Source organism: Morus notabilis, unplaced genomic scaffold (genome assembly GCF_000414095.1).
Source record: "Morus notabilis unplaced genomic scaffold, ASM41409v2 Scaffold2307, whole genome shotgun sequence".
NCBI classification, from domain to species: Eukaryota; Viridiplantae; Streptophyta; class Magnoliopsida; order Rosales; family Moraceae; genus Morus; species Morus notabilis.
In genome coordinates, this window is record NW_010359459.1 from 84,373 (window position 1) to 111,208 (window position 26,836).

The 26,836-nt window shown below is 33.0% G+C and overlaps 3 protein-coding genes across 5 annotated transcripts; 2 read left to right on the forward strand and 1 right to left on the reverse strand.

Moving 5' to 3' along the window:
• Window positions 1–334: 334 nt before the first annotated feature.
• LOC21389815 (transmembrane protein 184 homolog DDB_G0279555) lies at window positions 335–4,513 on the forward strand. 2 transcript variants are annotated; one of them, XM_024163125.1, is made up of 5 exons: window positions 335–430; window positions 1,268–1,565; window positions 1,659–1,781; window positions 3,553–3,843; window positions 4,104–4,513. In XM_024163125.1, the coding sequence occupies exons 2-5, from the start codon at window positions 1,302–1,304 to the stop codon at window positions 4,311–4,313; spliced, it is 888 nt and encodes a 295-aa protein (XP_024018893.1). In that variant the 5' UTR covers window positions 335–430; window positions 1,268–1,301; the 3' UTR covers window positions 4,314–4,513. The 2 variants fall into 2 exon arrangements, with proteins under 2 accessions (XP_024018893.1, XP_024018894.1); XM_024163126.1 differs by lacking the exon at window positions 335–430 and adding an exon at window positions 468–542.
• A 12,421-nt stretch (window positions 4,514–16,934) lies between these two features.
• LOC21389816 (stress response protein NST1) lies at window positions 16,935–19,253 on the forward strand. Its single transcript, XM_010094321.2, has 2 exons — window positions 16,935–17,604; window positions 18,595–19,253. The coding sequence occupies exons 1-2, from the start codon at window positions 16,953–16,955 to the stop codon at window positions 19,017–19,019; spliced, it is 1,077 nt and encodes a 358-aa protein (XP_010092623.1). The 5' UTR covers window positions 16,935–16,952; the 3' UTR covers window positions 19,020–19,253.
• A 1,335-nt stretch (window positions 19,254–20,588) lies between these two features.
• Window positions 20,589–25,870, reverse strand: LOC21389817 (pre-mRNA-splicing factor SYF1). 2 transcript variants are annotated; one of them, XR_002901866.1, is made up of 6 exons: window positions 24,087–25,870; window positions 23,083–23,267; window positions 22,810–22,980; window positions 21,490–21,942; window positions 20,777–21,274; window positions 20,589–20,658 (listed from the first exon to the last, which is right to left on the reverse strand). XR_002901866.1 is itself a non-coding variant. In XM_010094322.2 (5 exons), the coding sequence occupies exons 1-5, from the start codon at window positions 25,588–25,590 to the stop codon at window positions 20,840–20,842; spliced, it is 2,748 nt and encodes a 915-aa protein (XP_010092624.1). In that variant the 5' UTR covers window positions 25,591–25,870; the 3' UTR covers window positions 20,595–20,839. The 2 variants fall into 2 exon arrangements, 1 of the variants encoding a protein (XP_010092624.1); XM_010094322.2 differs by having other exon boundaries at window positions 20,595–21,274.
• Window positions 25,871–26,836: the final 966 nt, after the last annotated feature.

Here is a 26,836-nt window from a genome sequence, read left to right on the forward strand (position 1 = left end):
ATTCACATAAAATTACATCTTAACTCAAATTAAAAATTTAAATCAGCAAACTAAACGGATCCTAAATTTTTTTAACCGTTAAATTTGTGTACTTTTTAATTTGTACGTAATTTTATACTAATATATACAATAGAAAACTTATCAATATATTGGCCTGCTTGAAAATGTCCCTTTAAATTATTATATTTTGCCCTTAAAAATAATTATTGTACTCGAAAAGAGAGAGAAAAAATCAGGACGACTATACATCGGACGACAACGATGGCATTGGGTCCCAATCAACGACTTGGCCAAATCTGGTTCGTCCATCAACTTCCCAGTTCAAAAGCAAAGTCAAATTCGGCGATCAAAATCCAAGCTCTATCGTGTTCCGCTCTTCCTGAACCTGGGAGTCATTGGATCCACTCGTATCAGACGCTGTTGTGACTCGGTGAGTTTACTCTTAAACTCGCAGTAATGGACGCTTCTTCTAAGTTTTCATTTTCTGAAACTTACTTCGACTGTTTCAGCTGAATTTTCTCTCCAAATCTGCAAATTTTTAGGTGATTTCAAAATTTTTTGGAAGACTTTCGCTCACTTCACTTGGTTCTGTTCTCTGAATTAATGAACTTTTGATTTTTCATATTCTTTCATTTACACGGTTTGATGTTTTCTAAAGCTTCAGTTCTTTCTCTATGTATCTGCAAATGACACTTCAAATATGGAACGTCATGCTTATCAGATGATTAGAATGTAGAAGCTGTATTATGTCAATTCTTTTTATCCGTTGGGGTTTTTAGAGGGAATAACTAGTATTTTGCAATATATTCTTGTCTATTTTGTGCAACATATTTGTTGTTTGTGGCTAAAATCTTTATTGTTCCTTCAGATTAATGGTCTACAACAATGAAAGTTGAAAAAATTTTATTTAGTTATTATAAGTTAGGTATTTTAAAAGCAAGTAATCAACTGATTATAAATTCTGTTATCTATTCTGAATGAGGTTTAGAAGATAATGGCCCCGTTTGTTTTGCTCGTTCGAGCTGAGAACTTAGATTAAAAAGTGAAGTCATGTGCGAGAAAATAGCAGAAAATGTTGAATTTGAATTTTTGTGAGAGAAAACATAATAGTAAAAACTTGAGTTATAATTCGAACTAGCGGAACGAACGGAGCCAATATTATTTTGATTTTCTAGTGATTGGGATTTGGCTAAATGTTTTAGTTTATCACGTTAGAGTTGAGGAATACTATAGGTCCTGAAGAAAATCTTGCACAACTCTTTGGCAGGTTCTGAGTTTGGTACTCATCTTTCTGCTAAACAATGGACTTCAGTTCAATGAGCCGCGGTCAAATTACCATGATGGGATCTGGATTTTGCGTGCTGGCTTCGATGCATTTCACCGTCCAGTTGCTATCACAACATCTGTTTTACTGGAAGAATCCGAAAGAGCAGAAGGCGATAATAATTATAATTCTTATGGCTCCATTGTATGCAATTGTCTCATTTGTTGGTTTACTGGACATCCAGGGAAGCAAAGTATTTTTCACGTTTTTGGAATCCGTCAAGGAGTGCTATGAGGCTCTTGTGAGTGCCACCACCTGAGTCTTACTTGGGTTTGACCATTTGCCTATGTTGGTTTTGCAAACGGTTTCTCACCTCACAGTTTTCTTTGTCCAGGTGATCGCGAAATTCATAGCTCTGATGTATAGTTATCTGAATATATCCATTAGTAAAAACATAGTGCCTGATGGCATCAAAGGAAGAGAGATTCACCATTCCTTTCCGATGACTCTGTTTCAGGTAAGGAGTTAGCTTTATAGTATTAAATTCAAATTCCAAGTTAATAAGAAAATAAGTTAGGTGTTGCAAACTACTTCAATTGACTTCTTTCTAATATCTTGAGCAAAACATGATTGTTTTATTTCCACATGTTTGTGTATAATTATTGATTATATGATATGCCATTGACTTTGCTGAAGCATGACCACATTGGATCTGGATGCAAATAACAATTGAGGGGAAAAAAAAAATTGGAAGCATTGTTGCAAAATTTTCTGCAACCGCACGGATTGCAAAAGTAATAAAGTGACTAAAAAGTCGAATATCGTCCCACAAGGATTGAATTTTCGAGAATTAAACTAAGTACCGTGAGTGTTCGTGACTAAATTTTATCTAGGCGGCCGAAATCGAGTGAATTAAGTAATTGAAGCAAGAAAAGTAAATTAATCGAACTATTAAAGCTAGAACACAAGATCTAACAAAATAAGTAACTAAATATCGAAACTATGAGTGGAAATAAAAATAATAATGGAGTTCTAGGGTCTTGACTTCGCTTGCTCTCGTGGTTGCTAATTAATTTAACTCAATTCATTAATCTAAGGTTTCTAAATTAGTCTCACTACCTCTCCCAAGCGTCAAGTAAGACAACATGTGCAAATAAAGAAGCTAATGTCCCTATCTAACTTGGGTATAAACACATTCATTAAGTTCAACCTTTCAATGATTATCTAAGCATTTGATCACCTCCCGGTCTCACAATTACCAAGATTCTCATAACGATTACCTACGTGTTGATCACCTCCCGATCTCACAACAACATTAGATTGTGCTTCCCTATACCGATATTCGAACTAATCTCTCCCAAGCATCAACCTAAATATCATAGAAACTAGTCTATTTTCCAATCAACTAGGGGTATTAAGTTCAAGAGAAACACAAATGATTGAGTCAAGATTTCACTAACAACCAACTAAATATTCTCAACATAGTTCAAGCTAGCTACATGAAGGCCCTAGATTAGAAATCTAGCCATACATGGTCAAATCCATAAGCACAATCATCATGAAAATCATAAAAGCAACCATGTTGTCACAATATCACAATTACATCAAAATAAAAAGAGTAGAGATTAAGAGGAAACTATAAGAGAGTGGACTTCAAGGCTTCAATCTTCAAGAATTTTTCAAGATGTCTCCAAGAAAAATCCTCCAATTTTCAGCCTCCAAGCTCTCTCTTGTTCTTGAAGTTTGTGCCTCCAATCTTTCTTGATAAGTGTGCCTCTCAAAATTAGGGTTTTTGTGGTTTAGTGTTCTCTCACATCACCTCCAAAGGAGCAATCTCAGCCATCCAAATCAGATCAAGGGCCAAAAATGACCCAAACTTCAATCAGCTTAGAGAGGAAGCGCAACCGCACAATGAGTGGTGTGGGCGCGTGCCTTGCGCGGCGCGCCTGCGCGGCGCGCCTGCGCGGTCCATTCTGCTGAGGGCACTGTGCGCCCCTCTTGATGGTACGTCCGCGCCATTATGTTGCGCGGGCGTGCGCCTCTTGCTGCCAGGAAGGGGCCATTGTGCCCCTTTTTGCTTGGTTTGCTCCAAATTTTGATCCAAATTGCCACTAAGTTTAATTTTCTCCATTTTGCTACGAAATGCTCAAAAACACATCAAAATAAAAACAATGCTTGAGAATTAAACAAATAATTAACCTTAGAAGCATTTGATTTGTGAGTAGAACACTCACTCATCAAGCATCATTTACATGTAGCAATTGACGGTGCTTTCTTGCAAACTGCAGCCGCATACAGTCCGGCTGGATCACCATACTCTGAAGCTTTTGAAGTATTGGACATGGCAATTTGTCATCATCCGGCCAGTTTGTTCCATCTTGATGATAACATTACAATTACTTGGATTTTACCCGAGCTGGCTGAGCTGGACATTCACCATCATTCTCAATATTTCAGTTTCATTGGCCTTGTACTCTCTGGTGGTATTTTACCATGTTTTTGCCAAGGAATTGGCACCGCATAAGCCACTTGCAAAGTTCCTGTGCATCAAGGGGATTGTCTTCTTCTGCTTTTGGCAGGTAAAATAATTTTTAAACTTATTTAAACTCCAAAAAAACATGAATTCAATATGTATAACATCTTGTGCATGAGCGGTATTTGGCTTAAAGAATCATAGACCCCACTAGTTCTTGGTTGTCTGTGAGCATCCTTGGTGTTGCATTTTGTAATAGATGGATTGCTGGTTTCTGGCCTTTTTCGGAAACCTCCTGATAATCGATATAAACACCATCACAATGAGGATGTCTTTATGGTGACAAATGATCATCTTTGATTGCAGGGAATAGTGCTCGACTTACTAGTCGAAACGGGCATCATCCGATCTCACCATTTCTGGTTAGACGTAGAACACATTGAGGAAGCTATTCAGAATGTCTTGGTATGTCTGGAGATGGTTTGTTTCTCTGTCATCCAGCAGTACGCTTACCACGCTTCTCCTTATAGTGGAGATGTTGAAACAAAGCTGTTTAATAGAAAGAAGAATGAATGATGCGAATAAACCCAGTAATAAGATTGAGAACCATACAAGTCAGAATTGGTTTTTGTTCAAGGATGAACTTGGTTCATTTTGTGTATTACGTATTCTAGTATTAACATTTACCTTTTCTGTTATGAGTTACTACTACTACCGTTGTAGCCCGCTAGGCTTGTACCAATAAATATATTATTGATATAAACTATTGAGTATAATGTGGTTTGCTTTGTGGCACTGAATGTGGTTTGTGTTGTGAAACAATCAAAAGTTTGCGAGTAATTATAGCTTACAAGAGTTACGAGAGTTTAAAAAGAGTTGATACAATATTGTAAATTTCTCTCATTTCTAAACATAAAAAAACTGTACATTACTTGAATGAAAATAATTGCAATTAACATTGAAGCTAAGCTTCATCTTTTTTGAATATGTTAATCCTGAGACTCAATTGTTTGCTCATGCATATAAAAAATAAGATTTTATCACCGGTGACTCTTATCCTTCAAAGTTTAAGAACTCTTCACTCTCTAAATTTTAAATTGTTCTCATTTAATCTCATTTATTATAATTTTTGTTATAAATAAATAAAAAAAAAGAAAAATAATGCAGTTAAATAGTCTTTTTGTTTGAATTTCTGTTAAAAGTAAATAAATAAAAATTACATAACTGTACTTAACCTCCTCTTTTTTCCTCTTATTTCGACAGAAATTCTTATAAAATGACTTAAATAGGTTAAATTTAAAACTCATAATAAATTGAGAGTTTTTAAATTTCTAAAAATAAAGTGAGAATAACCAAAAAAAATTAAAAGCAGCATTAAAAAATATAATGTCATTGTAAGTGTTACCATACTGAAAAATCTATTTGACGTGAATTATGAATATGCGAAATATGTCAACGAACCATAATCATTATAATAATAGAATGTATTATAACATTATAGAAAAAAATATCCGATTCGAAAAACTACTTCACGGCTCACACGTACAATGAAAATGGCGAGAGCAATTATATGAGAAGAATACAAAACAGATTAAAATTCGAAAATTGTGTTAAAGGTGAATATTGAATGCATCCATATTTAGTTCTCTAATAAAATCTGTCCCGAAATATCATCATTAGTTTAAAAAAAGAAAAAGAAAAGGGAAAGTAGTTAATAAATACTTAAAAGTCAACAAAGGGTTTATCAGTCAAAAGATTAAATTCAAAAAATCAGCCATATATGTGATATGAAATCCCAATCAGCCATAGACGTCTCACAATTCAAAAACAAAGCCATTTTGTGTAATTGTTTTTAAAGAAATAAAAGGGAAAAAAAAAGAAGCAAGATGCACAAGTCATTTTACAGAGTTGCTTATGAGAATCAACACTGGACACGGGGCTTATAAATTGGGCGGGTTTTTATTAGAATTGCTCTTGAATTTATTGTGATTTAGAAAATTGTCCCTAAATTTTAAATTTTGATAATTAATCATTTGAATTTGTAGATTATTACAATGTTCTTGATTTCGTTAAAATTTGCTCAAATTTTTTATTATATTTAAAAGATTAAAAGTTAAAAAATTAAAAAATTTGTATTGAGATGTTAGAATTTTTCGTCAAACATGTTTTTTTGACACTAATTTAATAATTATCATCAAAATGAGACATATTATAACAATTTTACAAATTAAAGAGGTAATTTATCAAAATTAAAAATTTAAATGACAATTTACTAAAACTATAGAAGTTCAGAGAGATAATGTGTAAAATACATAATTTGGGAATATATGACTTTCCTACGTACAATGTACATTGAATCAAATTAAATTTTAACTAGTCTTACTTTTTCAAAATAAATAAATAAATAACTAGTCCCATCACAATTTTTTTTAACAAAAATGGATATTATTAGTGCTAAACAACACCACTAATAAAAAGTAAAGTTCATATTATGAGACTCACATTTTATTAGTGTGTGTTGTGTCTAATAGTATTACTCTTTTTTAAAATTTAAAAACTCATTTATTTCATCAATTTAAATTTTCAATTCCAGTTTTGTTACAGTTAAAAACTCTCATAAAAAATTACATCTAACTTTTTTTACTGCAGTAAAAAATTCTCACATAAAATTATATCTCAACACAAATTCATCAACTGAACGAGACCAAATCATACTTTTAACAAAAAGAAAAAAAAAAAATTCAATTCCGCACTTGGATTCCTCTATAGAATGAATGAATGATAGTGATAGTAGTCAGTAGTCACTAATCCTGAGTCACTAGAGAACCCAAGCGTTGCTTTCCTTTTGCTCTCCCAAACGTCGCCGTGGACGACTTTGAAGAACCAATCAATATAATGGTCGCCGTTGAAGAAGAAGAAGAAGGATATGATCGAAGAGAGAAATGGGTAAAACACTATTCCTCAAATCATCGAATACTGTTAGTGGGTGACGGAGATTTCTCTTTCTTGTTAGTCAATATCACTTACACTAAAAATTAAAAGAGAAAGTTAGAGAGAGAAAAGAAGAAGAGAGAGGGCACTAAAAATAGTGTTGATTTTAAAAAGTGATGTTTACAGTGAGTTCATGTGTAAAAAAAGAGAGACAAAGACTATAAATACATGTCTTTTCTCATTTATTTTACATCTTAAAAATTGAGAGCTTCTAGTTCTCCCTCGTAAGTTTGTAAGAAATTCTTTAAATTTTTAATTTGTGAATTTTTGTCCAATTTGTAATATTACTTTTCTTTAGTAAATAGAGTGGTCAACATTACTTATAAACTTGGATAATATTTGGCCGAATTTTGTTATCAATTCTGATATTTTTTTATTTATTTTCAATATCCAATAGTTATTCTGTCGGATTTGTCCGCTGTATATAATATTATTCATCCATTTGGTACTTTTTACATATATGATACTATTCACGTATACGGTATTATTTATAAGTATTATTCACAATAAAATTATTTTTGAGTGAAAAATACTTGATTTTTCTCTGATTATACTATATTATTTACATATACGATACTATTTATGTATACAATACTATTTATAAATACGGTTCACAGTGAAGTTATTTTTTAATGGAAAATACCCGATGTCCTCAACATTTCTCTCTGTGCTTGAGACTCGCTCTTTCACCTCCGCTTCTAGCTTAGTCGTCACTTCTCTAGACCGCTACGGTATTACTTTTATCTACCATTTTTTCCCTTGGTTTTGTGATCGTATTGAAGAAAAAGTAAAGGGTTTTTTTTTTTTTTGAACGTTTCTCATTTTTAAGCATTTTGTGTTGTTTGCTTTATGATCAAGAATGTGACTTTTCTCTCTCTTTTTTTTTTTGGATTCGTAACTTTTTCGTGGTTTCTGATTAATTCTTTGCAATGGATAAAATGGAATGGAAGTAATATAAACCTTTATTTGAAGTGTAAAATTATTGAGAGACAAAAAAAAAAAAAAAGCTGAAAAGAGGTTGGAGTATAGAATGAGTGTTAAACTTTGCTTTGGAGTTTGTATGTATCATTTTGCTGGGAATGTATGTTGAGATTCATGAGTAGTTATCATTAAATATATTAATTTAATTATGTGATGTAATAAAAATTTAATATTATTATTTTCATTTTTTTATTAATTATTTAATTTATTATAACTGTCAGATTCATATCTTACGGTTAAACTATTAGTGTGACTATTAAAACCACACCAACGTGAGAAACTGTTGGTGTCAAGAACTCTTTTCCTATGACATCACAACAACTCAACAAAATACAATGCGTCCTTCCAATCTGATTGATAAGAGTTATAATCAGAGATAAGAAGACCTTAGTTATTACAATATAGCGTGTGACATGAGACTTGATAATTGAACTGACTTGCAAGTGTAGCAAAATAGTGTGTCCAAGGATTTTTCGGACAAATTCTGGGTAAGAAGACATTCAACGTGAAAGCAATGGTGTCCATTGAATGATATTTTTTCGACTGAAATTTTATAGCCTCCTACGAACCAAAGTAATCATCACTAATCATACTAATTAATTCAATGAGTGTAAAATACTTAAAGTTTGTCAGTACCGTATCCAGCCAGATGGACGAGGTAATTACGTCATTTGTGCATGAAATCTTGTATATTGGTAAGAATGTCCATCGAATCTGTCAATCCATTTGATTCGCATAATCTAATTTAATTTGACGGATTGAATTGAAAGAATTTTATATTGATAATGGATTGAAATTTTGTCAATTCGTAATGACATATTGGATTAATTCCCATAATCCAATTCGTGAACGCTCTTGTATATCGGATTTTAGACGATATCACCAGTTATGTTGAATTTTAGGTTTCTTTTTTTTTCGGCTTCAATTTTTGTTGGTTCTGTAACTCCTTTTGCATAAAAAGAAAATGGAATTCAGAATATGTAAATGTTTGTCTTTTTTTATTTCTTAAAACTTAGAGGATGCAAGTGGTAAAGAGGCTTATAATGAGGAACACGATGTCTATTGAAAAAATAATAATAATAAGAAGAAGAACAATTTGTGTATGATATTAAAGAACAAATTGTGGTTAGAGAATAAGCAGGACATTTGCAAATACGTTGGCTTTTTCTTTTGGTTTGTAGCTTTATTTTAGCATACACAAGATCTCAAATACATTATTCTGCCTCATTATGTTGTAAAGATTGGAATGCTAGTTCACATAGACTTGTAGTGCAAGAAGATGCAATATTAATTTTAGAGATAAAAAAAGGGGGAAAATAAGGAAGAAAAACATTAACCATAGTAAACAAAGCTGTTTGTATATGAAGTGACATGAACAAGGCTTCCCTTCGTCTTGGGTTAGACAAGCACGTAATTGGGCCCTTTAGAGCCCAATAACATTTGAATCTGTGTGTTTGATGGTCGGGAGAAAGAGAAAAATAGGTCAAGACTTAAGATGAATTAAAACTAATAGGCCAATAGTTTACATGAGTTAATAAATAGGCCAAATTACTGTTTTCGTCCATAACTTTTCTGGTTATGAACCATAACTTGTTTGGTTATGAATCATAACTTGACAAGTTATTGTCCATAACTTATCTGGTTATGAACTATAACTTGGCAAGTTTGTCCATAATTTATCTGGTTATGAACCATAACTAGACAAGTTATGGCCAATTAATTTCTATAACTAAAAATTGGCTTATATACTTTCTTAAGCTTTTTATATTAGCCTATTTCTTACTATTTTCGTTTATAGTTTTCGGGTGGTAAATGTGTTGCTTTTCTCTCAAGACCTCCAGCTTCAATTTTTCTCCATGAAAAAAAAAGAAAGCAAACCAATATAATATGTATACCAGCTCTTATAAGGGATTAAAAAAAAGATAATACACACATGAGTGTTACACTTAAACAAATCGAGCGTTACCCACACGAAAAATAATGTTACGTGAAAATATGAAGTAAGTTACATTTAACGAACTAATCCAGATACCAGACCTAAGACATAATATATATATATATATATATGTGAGGAATATTGAATAACTACCGGTAAGTTTCTACTCCTTTGAAGGCAAACAAAACTTTGGAATATGAATATCGAGGTTGACATTTGGCGACAACCTGAGCAATGGACGGTGCTCCAATAACGGAATTGACTATATTACATTGACTTGAAAAGGCACCTAACCGTGTTCCTTATCCAAACTAATAATCTTCTCTTTCGACGTCACTTGTGTATTTACTCATTCTTGACCCATATATATACATTTCGTCACTATTCCAATTTCATATCACTCTTTCTTTAAAGCTAGCCAATCACCACTAATCTCTAATTTAATCACCATTTTCTTTTTAATGTTTCTTTTACCACTTCCTTGATTTAAGGAAATAAAGGGTACCACAATACAAGCTATTAGCAATTACTTTTGGGTTTTTTTTATTTTTATTTTTTATTTTTATTTTATGAATGATGAAGTATGGCAAATATTGATACATATATGTGCTTATTTTCGGACACCGTAAATTATGTTAAATATTATTTTTAAAGTCTAGTTAATCACCCGGACCATTTTTTGCTCGTAAATTATGCATAAACATTTCGCTGAAATGACATATATTTCAATACAATTTTTCTAAAAGCAGTATCATTTAATTCACCCATTCAGTGTAATATTTTTAAAATGAACGGTTCTTATGACAGTATTATGAGTCTATACAAAATGATCACACTTAACTACAGGCTATTTGCTTTATCTGTGTTTTAATTAATTGGCATATATATTATACATAACAATTTGGGTGCATTATCTATGTTTTAATTAATTGGCAGTTAGGGTTGGTAAACAGATACCAGAATTTAGAAAAACAATTGGCAGTTGGGGATCGATCACATTCCCAGTTTCGTGAATGGTCGACTAGTGGGTTTTGGATTTTTCTTTTTTTCTTTTGAGCTAATTATTAAGTGGGTTTGGATTTAGAAGCTGCCAAACGATCACAAATCTTTATCTTTGAACTTATCCTTTTTGTTTGTCTAAATACTTTGATCACAAAATCTCAGCACATTTTCTACACACAAACCCAAAACCTCGACCAGTCAATATGGCTGGTGGTACTATACACGTTACTCACTTTGTGGGGTCTTATATATATATCTTTTTGCCACCAACTTTAGGCAAGTTGTTGCTTGAATTTTTCATTGCAATTTCATGGGATTAATTTAAACGGTAGTTATGATACGAGATTTACGTGAGAACTAGTTAATTAGAGTAATAAAAGGAAAGATTGGACCTCATTTTCTTAATTATTCTTTGTTCTAGGGTTTCATATATATTGCTAATTAATTAACTTGATAAGTTACTAACTGCAATATACTTTATTTTCATTAGTTGTAAAATGATCAATATTTTCTTCCATTTCACACTAGCCTTTCCGATATGTCCTTTTCCCTTAAGCGCCAAGTTTTATAGATTTTCCAGGTTGGTCTAAATTTACTAACATTTCTTCTGATCTTAGATTTGATAGACAATCATAAGCACCGACTATAGACCTGTTTTTGTCTCTGTTTGCTTCATAAACAGTTATAAACTTCAAGTTGATCAATATGTATATTTTTCTCCAGGATAAATAATTACATATACGTATTACAAATAATTTTACGGTGCAAAATTATTGTGCGGTTAATTGATAGTATCGTTTTCATAATTCATACAATTACCATGAACTATCGTGGCCTAACAAGTTAATGAAAGTCTATCGTTTATGTTGCTAATTAGTGGACCGACAATTTGTCTCCCACTTCTCTATACAAGTTGAAGGTAGACTATAAACAGCTGAAAATAACGCTCTTCAAGTTGCAGTATTTATCCATTTTTAGCTTAAATAAGAGATGTACATATGTCGGGTTTTAATTGACTATGTGGGCTTATATGTTTAATTATTGTGTATTAAAAACTATCATATTAGGTTGAGCCTGTGATCTAATAAAGTTTTAAGTATTTTAGGCTTTAATGCATCTAATTAAGTATAAGCATTTTATGTGTAGAGACCAAATCATTATTTCTAATTATTGTGTATTTTTATGTTTTAAGTATTTTAGACTTTAATGCAAGAAGGATAGGCTGGCGACAGCCTTATATTCCAACAGTAACAGGAGCTCAACGAAGTCAAAGCATATAAACATCAAGTTCCTAGTTGTTAAAGAAAGAGTTCAGAGTGGACATGTGTCTATAGAGCACATCGGAACAAACTCCATGGTTACGGATCCGCTTACTAAGGGATTGCCGCCAAGGTCTTTCATGAGTTCACCGCTCATATGGGTGTTGTATCTCTTGAGGATATGTAGTTTTAGTGGGAGTTTGTGCTTTAGTTACTTTTCAGATTTAAACACGTGTTATGGTAAACTTCAGATATGGTTTATGGATATTTTGGTTATTTTCAGTTATAAAGTATTTGGTTTATTTTGTCTCTGAACTTGCTTGAAATTGATCTCACTAAGGTATAAGGTTGGACCAGTTAGAAATGGGCATGCTTAGATCACGTTGCATGTAACTTCCATGCTACACATCCATGCTTGATCCATGTCGTTCGGTTATATCGGCATGCGTGACCATTGATGGGCTTAGTTATGATAAATGTAGCGAAAGCCGTTTTGATCTTATGTTGATATGATTGATGAACCATATTGTTTGGGACTGTGTTCAGTAATGATAGCAAAATTCCGAGTACTCATAAGGTTATTTTTAATGCACAATTATAAGGTGACACATATAGCCCAAGTGAGAGATTGTTAGGTTTTAATTGACCATGTGGGCTTATATGTTTAATTATTGTGTATTAAAGGCTATCATATTAGGTTGAGCCCATATTTAAAGTGATCTAATAAGGTTTTAAGTATTTTGAGTTTTAATGCATCTAATTAAGTATGAGCCATTAAGTATGAGCCTTTTATGTGTAGAGACCAAATCATTATTTTTATTTTTATGATGGGCTAAATTAGAAATAATGAAAGTTAATAAGCAGTTAACTTATATACAGTTATGGCTCTCAAATCACACGTACATTTCATTCTATTCTGACATCCCATCATCAGAGAGCATAGAGAGAATCCAAGGAAAACTCTAAGGACTACATGTAAATTTGGAAGACTAACTGCAAGACTTGTGATACTTTCATCATGACTGATTCAGGTATATATTTCCACTTTAGATCATAAATTTTTGGTGATACAACATAAACGATGTGGTATTTAGTGATGATTTTCACTATTAAAGTAATTTACTAACCGTACAAATGTATTGTTTTTTATCCACAAGAAGGGTATAATTAAATTACCCTATAAGCATTTCAAAACTCTTATTAATATTGTGTCAATTCTCAAGACAATTTTGGCAAAGTAATTATTAATGCATGGCATATATATTTAGGACACGTACGCAACAAAGTTCAGGAACTTTTTTGCTGAATTTGACGAATTATTATTATTTTTTGTATAAAAGTACATGGATTTATTAATCTCTGGTTAAGATATATATGCTTTTTTTTTTGTTGATAATATCTCCTGACTGATTAAGATGGTTACCTATCGTAATCATACACAAGAAAGGACTACGTGTTTACACATGGGATGTTTTCTATTAAGGGGATATTTGGTACCTAAATTCGTTCTTGATTCGAATCATAATTCGTGATTCGTTACAATATTTTTTCTCATAAAAAATACACATAAATAAAAAATAATTCTAATCACATAATTCTAATCTATGAACCAAACATCTCTTAAAACTTTCAATCCAATATTATTCTTAGTTGACTTCAATGATCTTAAAAATTAATAAAAAGTTCATTAAAAAAAAACCACACGTATATCACTTGAAATTCCTAAACTAACGTAATTTATTAACGATAAGTTTACAGTCACGTTTTGGTTAAGCAAAGCAACACCCCTTTTTCTGCCAATTGGATCTTTATTTATTCATTAAAATAGTCTCATTACGTGGTCGAAATTGCTAGATAATCTGGCTCAATTAAACTCTTATTAATACATGATACATGATTAATATCAAAATAATTGAATGTAACGACTTGCAAATTATCTTCAATTATTCTAACATAATAATTAGAGATTGCAACACGTGTTCGATCTTTCAAGGAACATAAATTACGCTTGAAAACATCACCAATTAAGTAGGCAATAAAAAAATTGAGATTATGAAAAACAAATAGAAGTTCATACTTCTGATAAATCTATTGTTATAATTAAGCAAAGTCTCCACTTTTTCTCCGTTTTGTTTGAGTATAAAACACCAAACGAAGACAAACTATTGAATTTTACAACTTATGTTAGAGAAAAATAATGATTTTTGGAATCAAATTATAGTATGACAATAGCCGTTAATTTATTAAAGTGGTGCTTTAGAAATTATCATATTATTCCCACAACATTTCATGGCTCAGACCAGACTTTGTTACCTGTCCCATTGTTGGCTCATATTCATGAATGATTCTATTCGACAATTTTGGGAGAGGGATAATTGGAGTAAATAGGATAAGGCTTGTTCCGTTTTACTAATGGATTTCTGAATTTTTCTATAAACGAACAGAAGAGAGGATGAAATGATACTAATAATTGTTTTTTAAAAAAAAAAATGGTATAGATTAAAAGAGCTCAGAATATATATATATATATATATATATATATATATATTAAGAAGAGTAGAACAACAAACACATCTTTCATTATGTCAATCTTTTATTACTTTAGGGCAAATATGTTAGTTTATTGTTATGCTTGACGTAGGAATTATGGAATTAATGGGGTAATGGAAGGAAAATATGGAACAAACTCGGATAACAATGATTTGCATTGCTGCTTTACTTCTTAGATTTTATCAGTTCTTTTATAAGTTTAGAAAAACTCTCCTCCAAAAACATAAATAAAAAAAATGAAAATACAATCAAAATGAGAGACAAGTCAAAAAGTAAATATTATTTAGAAAAAAAAAAATTATCCTAAGGTGTCACTCGTTATTGTGGGGTATTGGCCACCTAATTACATTACTTCTACACCTTTATCAAAAAAGAAAAAAGAAAAAGAATTGTAAGCTTTTTTAATCATACATAAGTCTTATTTTTGTCAAATAAAGGGAAGTAAGAAAATAAAAGAAAAATCACAAGTGGCTTTTTTTGCTGAGAAAGAAAAAAAAAATCACAAAGTGCCTAAAGCAAAGAAAGAAAGTCCGTGGTCGGTTGCACTAAAGGGAACGTGCCGGGCCGAAGCCTTCCCGGACCCATTGGACCAGCGCTTCAGGATCCTGGTACGATCCCCATGAGTAACGGTCACTTATGTAACCGTTAAGATGATGATGCCAATTTTATTAATATTCAAATACTTTCCCCTGTTGCTTACTCACCAAATAATAATAATCATGACAATAATAATAATAATAATAATTGTTGGTGAATTGTATTCAAATTTGTTCCGGTTTTTGACAGCCAAACAGCCATCATGCGATGTGAAGACTCACATGTTCCTACATAAGACATTGCCTGAAATAGCATAGCATCCCTTACCCTATCTTTTTCATTTTCTTAAAATGTTTGTGATCATTTGAAGGAAAAGGAGACAAAAACCTCTCAAACGGTATAGATTTAGGGCCCGTTCATTTTACCGATTCGAGTTCAGAATTCGAGTTTTATTACAGTAAAAAGCTCTCAGGAACAGTCACATTTAACTTTTTTATTACAATAAAAAACTCTCACATAAAGTCACATCTCAACTCGAATTAAAAACTCAAATCAGCGAACTAAACGGACACAAGATTTTTATTTTTTATTTCTTATTAATATTATTTTTAATTAAATGACTATATTAGTTAAAAAGTTATTAATCAAGAATAATGAGTAAAAATTTAAATCCATACACTCTAAGAATGAGCTCAACAATTTTCTCTTTCAAGCCAAATAGGCAGCTATCAAAACTATGGCTGATATAACTCCTCTAGCTAAGTATGTATGAAACTAATACCATTGTGTTATTAATGTCATGAGAATCTCCATGATCTGTTGCATTTCAAATTCTTTTATGTAGTAGCTGTCAGTTTAAAACGATTTAAGAAGAAAATTCAAATTTCAAACATTAGTACTAATCTCAATTAAGAGTAAAGTAAATATGGATTTGGTGAAAAACAAAAGGTTACAAGATTTTTCATACAACTCATAAAACTGAATATTGCTAACTGTCTCAAAATTTTTTTTTCAATACCAACGGACACACAGACATATAATTTGCCAATGTTTTATTAGTAATTATAATTTATAAAATTATCACGTCAATTAGTATTAAAAAATTAAACTGAAATAAAAAAAGATGATAATGATCGTGACTTATCTACCATATTTATAAGAAGTAAGAATTGAGACTCGCTACTTTTTTTTTTTCTAATATATATATATTAAGTGTAAGGTGATGAAATTAAGCTTATTTGGCTAAATTGGAATATTCTCATTCTAATTTAAATATGGTCATAACAAAAGCAACGTAAGGAGGCAAATAACTTGTAGAAAATGGAAATTACACTACAAACCTTTCTCTAGTCACTTTGCCACGAATATGAAAAGTTTTAAAGCAGACTTGACAGGCTCCTGGCTTATCCTTTAATAAACATACTTTTATCACTTTATCTCTAATTAAATTGAATTTTCTTTTTAAAATAAAAATAAAAATCCTTATTTCGAACACGTGGACCCACACATGGGGAATATACTTCAAAACTTAAAAAGCAGCCCGGTTTTGATATAGCTAGACGCCACAATGCCACCCCAAACCAAACAGACAGCATATCCTCAACCCGACAAATCTCAGCCGTCCATTCAAGCTTTTTAATATCCAACGGCTCTGATACAATTCCATCAAAAACCAGGTATCTAGTATCCACTTAACACCTTCTTTTTTTTTTTTGTATGGCTTGAATTATACTATTTATTTATTTTCCATGGCTATAAAATGGCCATTAAACCAAGTCACTTGTTATTCACCCCCAAACTTCCCACTTTCAAAATACACTCTCACTCTCAATCTAAAACCATTTGATACATAGCCAAAAAAAAAAAAAAAAAAAAAAAAAAACCAAAAAAAAAAAAAAAACAAATAAAACAAAAACAAATAATTTTAGTACTAATTATAACAATATAAGTGGAAAAAAAATGGCATGGATTTTTACGATGAAAGTTGTGTTGCTTTCTAGTTGTGTTGTGTTAATGGGTTTGGCGATGAGTGTGTCTGTTCCAATGGCGTTGGAGTTCATGGCGTCGCACGTGCCGCTCGTGTGGAGCTCCGTCATCTCGTGGATGAGGCCTCCCTACCTCTATGTCGTCATCAATGGCATCATCATCTCCATCGCCGCCTTTTCTCGATTCCACCACCATCACGATCACAAATCATCGGAAGACATTGATCATCACCACCACCACCACCACCACCACCATCATCATGTCGGTTATGATGATGATGATGATCAGGAGGTCAATAAGGTCATTTCGTCGGAGTTCAGGGTGATGGATGATGATCAGAGGGTGGCCGTGTATCAGCAGAGAGAGGAGGAGGAGGAAGAGGAGCTCACGGACGTTGTTGATGATGATCAGGTGATGAAAACAGGTGTACCCTATGTGGAGGTTAAAGATCGTGATAATCACGATGGTGAAGACGAGCTTGTGATGGACTCGAGGATAGTTGATCAATATTCGGAGGAGGAGCTGGAGAAGAAGATCATTCTGTTGTCGGAGGAGAAGCCTCTGGTCTCTCGACTCTCTCCGAAGTTTGGTAACCGGAAACCGGTTAAACCAAGTCCTGAAGCGGGTATGTATCTACAAATATATTGAATATTCTTTGTCCTTGATTAACTGTTTTTGTTTGTTTATAAGTCTTAAAATTTTCATTTTTTTTTTTTTTGCTGAGAACTTTATGCGAATTCAGATCATGAATAATATTTCGGATGTTTGTGGGTTCTATAGGGGAAAAAATGTTTACTAGAGTTATGTGGCAAGTCATGATCATGTGCTAATCGGATTGTTAGAACTTCTTTTAATAAAAAGAAATTTGTTCAGAAACAAATATTGATTTTCTTATATTAGTTGGCAAACAGTATTTAGATAATCTATTTTTTTATTTAAGGAAATCTTCTGCCATATTTATCCAATACTTGATCAATAATAAGTTTATTTTTTTGGCCTGAATTGATCAATAATAAGTTGGTAGAAGGCAAGTTTTTATTATCGTACACATGTTATTGGTATAAATCTTTAGTACTTTTTGGCTAAAAGTGTATTTAATTAATAAATTCGTGTCATAATTTAAATTATGATTCATAATTTATTATAATATTTTTTTTTATAAAAAATACACATAAATTTTAAAAAATTTGAATCATAATTTTAAATTTATAAACTAAACGTAAATTAAATCTTACATTTTAACTGAAAGATGGACCGTCCGTTTCACATTCAAACACTAGCATGTCAATTGAGTACAACGTGGGACCATATTCAGGTTTTTGTTCCACGATCTTGGAAATGACTTCTTTTTTTTTTTTTTTTTTTTTCGTCGTTGCGAAAAATTGCCTTTTTTCTTCCGAAACAAAATAAATCTCAAAGATGGCGTTGGATTTACGCTGAAGTACTACTACAGTTATATCTTCCGTTTCTCTTTCGCGCTTTTTCTTTTTCCAGAAAGTTAAAACTTAAAAGACCTCGAGTAGAAAAATCCAAAAGTCAACCTGCGAAACACGACGAAGAATTTAACTTAACAAATTAATTAATTACTTTAATTAACTAATTAATTAATTTTCAGGTAGAAAGGCGTTGAAGGTCGTGTCGAAGCCAAAACGACATGAGACGATGGAGAACACGTGGAAGGCGATAATGGAGGGCCGTTCGATGTCGTTGACCGGCAGGAACGTGAAGATGTGGGAGTGGGACTCTAATTTGGAAAATCAGGGCCGTCCGATCATCGCCTTTGGCGATCTGGAGGTTGATCAAGCACCGTCGACGGCGCCGGAGATGCAGAAATCTCAGACGTTCAAGGACCGGACCAATCAGCAGTCGCCAGCTGTCTGGACGACTTCTAGCAATCTCAGGACAGAGCCATCGCTGAGTCAGGACGAGTTGAACAAGCGAGTGGAAGCATTCATAAACAAGTTTAATGAACAGATGAGGTTGCAGAGGCAGGAGTCGTTGAATCGGTATATGGAGATGATTAACCGTGGAAGCCATTGAATATATTTGTTGAAGTTAAGATGTTTATTGTTGGCTTTCTTTTATTAATTTGGTTAATAGGTAGTATTTGCGAATATTAATTTGATGAAGTTATTTTGTTCATCAAAAAAAAAAAAAAAAAAAACAAAAAAGAAGCAGTAAAATGGCTGTGGCAATTATCGTTTGGGACTTTTTTTGGGCACGTGAACGTACCGGTTAATTAAAAAATATACAAATTTAACAGTTAAAAAAAATTTAAACTACTATTATGTTAGACGTATCAAAAAAAACTCCCTTATTGTTTTAGTTTTTTTTTTTTTTTTTTTTCAGAATCCATTACTAGGCTGGTTTATTTTTTAAGACTATACCCCCAAAAAAATGTGTACAGAAGTGTTTTTTTTTTTTTGGCTAAAAAGAATGTGGTTAATTAAGTTTAGCTCGTGCGTGATATTTGCATGAAGGACATTAGTTAATTTAATTATTTCTAGTTTTCTTTTTCTTACGTATATCGATCTAGTGCAATTTCTTCTAGAACATAGATTCATATGTAGCAAAACATTAAAAAAAAAAAAACAAACAAATCATATGTAGCATAACTTATGTAATTTTTTTATATGTAAAATTAGTCGTATGACGTTTATGTCTTAGTGTTACATGTCCCAATAGAGGCTAACCTTTACTTGCTATGAACAAACTAAAAGTAGGATAATTTTCACTGTTGTTCTTGAATTTTAAAATTATTTTTATTTTGTCAACTTTAAAAATTCACTTTACCATATGAATTTTGACTTGTTCTCACTTAATCTCTTTTATTGTAATTTTTATTAAAAGTAGGATAATTTTCACTGTGGTTATATGATTTTTATTTATTTCTTTTTAATAAAAATTCAAACAAAAAGATTACGTGACTGTGTTATTCTCTTTTTTTATTTATTTTTAATAAAAATTGCAACAAAATGAGTTAAGTGAAAACAATTTAAAATTAAAAAGACAAAATGAGAATTTTTAAAGTTTAAAAAATAAATTGAGAATAACAGTAAAGTTCATGCGGTGTAAGTGATAATAATTCTTAAAGGTATTGGAAGAGCACAATTTTTAACCCTCAAAATTTTATGAATTTTTGTTTTTAAATTAACCACTTTTTAAAAGAAGGTAAAATTTTCTTTTTTTTTTCTATGGAAAATTTTATAGTAGGACTACAAAAATAAACTTTCAGTATTTGTTTTTTATTTTTAACGGTCAAATTTTTATCAAAAATTATTTATTTTACATACTTTAATTGATCTCGTGTGATTTTAACCAGATCAACGGTCAAAAACTGTCCTTTCCAGCGGATTGGTCCTGCCAAAGAAAGCCCCTTTCTCATAACTATTACAAAGCTCTCCTAATAAAAGCGTTCTGGATAGATTGACAAGACAACCAATTTATGCCATGCTTGGCAACCAACTCCAAGAAAGTAGTTTGGGCGACTTGCGATTATATACATGCCATCACCAAACTATGCTTCGTCAATGGGTCGTTGGAGTACAAAACAAGCAACAAGGGGACGCAAAGTTTGGTGAAGCATTTAATTGAATTACATGGTTCAGCATGGCATTTTAACAAAGTGAGAGGGCGAGCATATTAGGGTAAAGGCCTTAGGCTTCAGCAACTTTTTTCCCTTCAAAAAAAGAAAAGACAAAACGAACTTTTTAAGTTAATACATCAGTGCCACAAGCTGTAGTGCCCAAAAGGGTAGAAATAAACAATCAAAGCCACCACTGGTTTGAAGTTAGTACCAAGCATCAAAATTTGGTACCGCTGATTTCGTCGAACAGTGATTCCTTCAAGCAAACAACCAATCAACCTCGTTTTTGCCTCTTTATTCTCTCAAGAGCTCCAAGACGACTATCATTATCCTTGGTGTCATCGCCATCTTCGGCATCTTTCCTCTTTTGAGCCAACTCTCCAAAAACGGCATCGGGAACATCTTTTTGCTTGATTTCAACTCTTTCATCATCTTCCTCTGAATCACTTTCTTCTGGTAGCTCAATGTCTTCAGCATTTGCAGTAGATCTAATATCCGCATTGGGCTGCGATTCTGTTCCAGCACTCACAAACCCCACCTTTCTGTTGCTATCTCTAGCGGTGGTATCGTTGGCTGCTGGAGCTAACTGTCTCTCCAAAGCAGCCATTTCATCTTCTGTGACCCCAGCCTGTTTCAGTTTGTCTTTTGCGTCATCAAGGCTCACTGTTTGATCCTTCTGCATTAGATACTCCGGAAGGATAAAGTGCGTCTGAAAAACAATAAAATGGGATAAGTAATCAGCAATAAAGATTTAGTGTCTATCAGCAATAAGGATTTGGTGTCTCTTAATCTAAAACTGAATACTCGAAGTTGTGAAAGAAATTTAAAAAAAAAAAAAAAGACTTGGCAAGGCTTGAATCAATAAACCAAGAAATCATGATGACCTTCTCTTGGGTGATAGGAAATTAGAATCATGAAGCTTACCTGGCTATAGCTCGCAGAAACACTTCGTTTGATACGAAGCATTTCCCTGAAGGTATCTTCGTTTCCATGTTGCACCTCAAACTCATGCCATTTATTCCAGAAATCCGCATCAGATCGAGGATCTGAAAACTGAGATGCAAATATAAATATCCCACGAGCACGGTCAATTTCTCCCAAGCTCTTCTCGAGCTCAGCATACTTCAAACACATAGTCTTCACATCTTTGTCCGGAAGACCAGATTCTATTGCTTGCTCATATAGCTCCCTTGTCTTCGGGACACCAAATATCTCCGTTGCACGAGCAAGATAGATTTCGTACATGCTAAGCTTCTCATTATTGGGTACAGCCTTAGTTGCTTGGTCATAAACCTTCATAGCCCGCTTTGCCAGACCGTAATCCTCCTCCAGCTTCGCATATTGGAGATACAAAGGTTTCACTGCATCGGCAGGGGCCTGATAGACAAAAGTGCAAGTGTGTTAGGATCAGCATGATGACAAGTTAATAATGGGACAAAGACATACAACTAACAATGCACGTGTACAAATATTGATACAGATAATAATGTATACGCCTATAAACGCAAGATATGGACAGTCATCGAGAGACAGATCATCACAGAACCAGAAGAAAACTCTTAACACAAACATAAGTGTTTTTCAATAATTTGAGAAGATTAGTCCAAGATAATTGTTATGTTCTACATGAAAGTTCAACTTAAAACCTAGTAGAATGCAGTCCCCCCCTAAAATATCAAATCAAAAGAGATGGGGCCTCAGGTTTTTGAATTTATTATTGTTGCAAAAGCTAGCATTACATTCAGATGCACAAATACATTCGGATGTACAATAAAATTTAAATTTCGAAAATTGACAGAACAACTTCGATGAGTCAGCTTGATAACAAATTTATGCTATTTCTCTCTCTGCACGTTTGATTTCCAACCTGTTTCTACTACTTGAACCATTGTTACGCAGATTAAAAACCTAACTTGTGTCTGACAAACTAAGATCTCCTCAGGTACTAGCATTTAAGGTACCTTTAAAAAATATAATAATAATAATAATAATAATAATAATAATAATAATAATAATAAAGGAAAACATAAATTTTATTTAATCTTTTTAGGAATCTTATTGGCTACGACTGTATAAAATAGTTGAAGAAAACAAAATTCAAATTTAAGAAGAAAACTTGCAAACAGCAAAAAGGAAATGATGCTACACGCCTCTTTGTACCCTTAGTTTTCATGGAAAAATAATTGTCACGAAAGTAACTTCTATTTCTGGACAATAATCTAAAGGGAGTAGTGCTGTGTGTACCGTTTCAACAGCATGCTCAAACAGCTCTCTTGCACGTTCTAGTTTTGTTTTTCCATATCTCTTCACAAATTTAGAGAGATAAGTCACCCATATATCTTTGACATGTGGGTACTTAAATATCTTTACACCTCTTTCATACACCTTGAATGCATCTTCAAAGTATTTATGTTCCTGAAACAGTAACATTGTAATGTGGTCAATCTCTTGAAAGAAGAAATAGAAATTAAATTTGCACAAAAAAGATAAACGAAAAAACAATTAGAATGGCCATACCTCAAGAAGCACTGCATAATTGATTATAATTTGTGGTGTGGCTATTCTTAAATCCAGTATCCTCTCATAAACTGCTCGAGTTGACTCTAATGTACCGAGGCTTTCCTCCAAATCCACGTAAAAAGTCCAGAGTCTCAAGGATTTATAAAGCTTCACTTGAACTGGCTCACTGCCATCAGCAGCCACTGCAAGAGAATAAAGAACGGCTAAATATTCATTAATAATAAATAAATAAAGGCTATACTGACATTCAAAAGTAAAGTTGATTGGATTGGAATTGTACATGCCCAATATGGTGTTTTCTGCTGCTTTAATTGTGATAAAACATTCCCATACCAAAATTTGGGAAATAATTCATTGTCATATACCATATTATTTTCTTGCACAGTAAATACTTTAGTTGCTACAGGTGTGCTTATATTTTGATTTTAAGGAAGTACAAAAGCTATAACTCTAAAACATGGTGCTCATTCAACTTTTTGATTTTGAATGAATTTTTCAAGAGGAGAAACAATACACAGAGCCGACTTCTTCTCACATGACGAATACAACATAACCCTGGTCAGGAATGAGATGCAAATAAACCAGATCAAGGAAATTGAACGTGTTTGTTTACAATAAACCAAAAGTATGAATGCGCGAGTGCGAACAAAATTTACAGTGCTAATATGATAGTATTAACCAGTCAAAGTTTTAGCTGAAATGGTCCCTCGTCAATAAACATCAATAGAAATACTTGCAGCTTACTGTCTGCCTTCAAAATGAACACAAGAGACCTATTTGTAGAACAGTCGGAGTGAACTGTGAAATAATCATGTTCAAAATCTTATTAAAAGAATCAAAACCAATTTACGTCCAGATAGTATACAAGTAAAATGCAATAAAACAATTGTTCCATCCAATTAAAAGATGTCAGTTTAGACAAATACTATTATGAGACAAAATTCCAAGAAAAGCAGAAAATTTAACAAGTAATATTGAGGAAAGCAACACTAATACATTACCTCTTCGTTTGACCTCGACGGATGGCTCTGCTGTAGCACGTCTCATCAACTCCAGTGCTCCTTTGAAATTCTTATGTCTCAATTCCATTTCAGCCCATTCACACCAAATGCTAGCGAGATTATCCACGGTCTTGAAGTTCACCTGCACCGCTTTGTCAAAAATCACTCTTGCATTTGCAATATCTTTGTGGCTCTCATAAAGCTTAGCAAAAGCTACCCATAATGTGTGAGGCTTCCCCACTGCTTTCATGGGATCAACTGTCCTCACTGCCTCAGTGTAAGTAAGGATCTGCTTAGTGGGATTACCCTCAAAGAGCTTCACCCTTCGGTGCCACTGCTCCACATTATGTGGATTCTGCCTTAAAAGAACACTATTAGCTAATTCTGGCCTTCTATCCAACAGATGGTCTAATCGATCTAACCTCAAATTCACATCCTTGTCATCATGCAACCAAAACCCATGAAGTATCTTCCTCTCAAATTCAGCCAACAAACTTAAATCCAAACGAACATCTCCATCATCCTCATTACCACCATTCTCTTCCACATCTTCACCTTCCTCCTCTTCATCGTCACTCAAATCCATCTCCTCCATCTTATGTGCCAGCATACCCTGTTCAAACTGCGTATATGAATCGAATATCACACTAAAATCTCTAACCGTAACCACAGTAGTCATGCCCTCTTCAAATATATCCCTCGCCTTCTCGTGCAAATTCCTCCTAATGTAATACTCTGCAAGCGAGGTCCACAACCGCCCCACCTCGTCAGTAAACTTCCTAATCCCGCCCCTAATTATGGCGTCCACATTAAGCCCCGAAACCTCAGTGGCATGCTTAGTGAGCAGATCACACAACTCCAACCACAACCTATGCTTAGTCTTCCCCTTAATCGAGAAAAACTGATCATCATTCAACACAGACGCTAATCTCTCGGACGCCTCTTGCCAAAGACTAGAATTAACCAAGAATTCAATAAAATCCTCAATGTGAGTAGGGTCATATTTCAAGTACCTCCGATAGACGCGAAGCGAGGTTTCGATGGGGACGCCCTTCTGGCTGACGAAGACGAGATAGGGCTCCCAAATGCGGTCGTGCTGGGTCACGGGGAGCGCGCAGAGCGCCCTATCGAATGTCCGGCGGGTCCGAGTGAGCAGCTTCTGCTCAGTGAGAGTCTGGAGGTACATTATCCAGATTCGAGGCATCTTGTGCATGGTGACGAGGGCTCGCTCGAAGGTGTTGTTTAGGGTTTCGTACTGGGAATGAGTGACGGGGAGATTGCGGACGAGCTCGAGGCGTTCGCGGAGATAGGCGTGCCAAAGCTTGTAGCTTCCGGGGAGGGCCTTTAGGGCACGCTCGTAGATGATGAAACGCTTCCTGAACGGCGCTTCGGAGCGGGCAATTAGGTATCGCCACCATAGCTTGAGGCTGAAAGGGTTTCGGAGAAGCTCTTCTTCGTATAGGAGGTCATCCTGGGATGGATAGAGTTCTTGGGAGACCGCCATGGGAGAGCTTGAAAGAAGCTTTTTCAGAAAAAAACCCTAAACCCCAGAAAGAAAGTTCGAATTTGTCAAGAAATTGATTCCCTAAAGTTTGAAATTTGGTTCGGAGGAAGAAGGAAAAAAAAAAAGTTGAGATTTGAGAGAAATAAAGATAATTGACGAATTGGAATCGGAATCGTGATTCCAGTGGGCTGAGGAAGGAGTAGTTGGGAAAAAAGAGAAGGCAGGCGATGCTGCAGAAAGAAGATGAATCAAGAGTTTCAGGGAAAACAACCAAAAAAAAAAAAAAGTAGAGATCGAAAATAAATCAAATTAAACTAAATTTGTGTGATAATTATGAAGAAAAATTAAAATAGGGTCTTTAATAAATATATCAATTTTTTAAAGATGAGAAAAAAAAAGTGATTTAAATGATGATAAGGAAAAATAAATTAACTTTTTTTTTTGAGGTAAAATAAATTAAGTTTGAGATCTTAACCAAAAATATTAACTTTGAGGTAAAATCACTTAAAGTGTTAAAAAATATTATTTATATCACTCTAATTAAACGTAAATAATTATTATTCAATTACTGAAAAATAAAGAATAATAACTACACTTAATTATTAAAAATGATATAAATAATAAATATGTATAAAACTATAACAAACTATATTTGCTTTTCTCATTAAAAATCAACTAGTGTATTAAAAGAATCCAAATAAATCTAGTTAATACGCACCAATAAAATAGCTAATGTAAAATTCAAATAATAACAATCAATAATAAATTGTATAAAATAGCTCCACTCTTTTTTTTTTTCTTCCATTTATGCACCACTTTGGTGTTTGATAATAAATACTATAATGATTTTCATTTTTTATGTTAGAAAATTACGCAATAATTTTAATAATGATTTTAACTTTATTATTTTCAAATATTATAAATCTTTATTATATTACAAAATTAATAGCGAGATTATGTTATATGTTTAAATTTTTCTGCTTAAGTTAGGGTCGGCAATATGGGTCACGATACGATGACACGACTCAAAAAAATACGAATTTTGCGGGTTAGGGTTGAGAAAAAAGAGGTTTGGGCCTGAAATTGACACGAAAAATACAGGTCAATTTCAAGTTGGACCCGCCTAACCCGAACACGACACGAAACTCGTAAAAAACTAAAAAATACATATATTTTTCATTTCATATTTTAAATTTTATTATGAACTTGTGATATTATGATAGTTATACTCAAAATTTCATACTAT

Excerpts from the sequence above, each read along its gene's own strand:
- LOC21389816 (XM_010094321.2), top strand. The coding sequence starts at position 16,953 with ATGGCATGGATTTTTACGATGAAAGTTGTGTTGCTTTCTAGTTGTGTT. Across the intron at positions 17,605-18,594 it reads TAAACCAAGTCCTGAAGCGG|GTAGAAAGGCGTTGAAGGTC; the intron begins GTATGTATCTAC and ends ATTAATTTTCAG.
- LOC21389817 (XM_010094322.2), bottom strand. The coding sequence starts at position 25,590 with ATGGCGGTCTCCCAAGAACTCTATCCATCCCAGGATGACCTCCTATAC. Across the intron at positions 22,981-23,082 it reads ATTATGCAGTGCTTCTTGAG|GAACATAAATACTTTGAAGA; the intron begins GTATGGCCATTC and ends TTACTGTTTCAG. Across the intron at positions 21,275-21,489 it reads TTTCTGCGAGCTATAGCCAG|ACGCACTTTATCCTTCCGGA; the intron begins GTAAGCTTCATG and ends ATTGTTTTTCAG.
- LOC21389815 (XM_024163125.1), top strand. The coding sequence starts at position 1,302 with ATGGACTTCAGTTCAATGAGCCGCGGTCAAATTACCATGATGGGATCT. Across the intron at positions 1,566-1,658 it reads AGGAGTGCTATGAGGCTCTT|GTGATCGCGAAATTCATAGC; the intron begins GTGAGTGCCACC and ends TTCTTTGTCCAG. Across the intron at positions 3,844-4,103 it reads TCTTCTTCTGCTTTTGGCAG|GGAATAGTGCTCGACTTACT; the intron begins GTAAAATAATTT and ends CTTTGATTGCAG.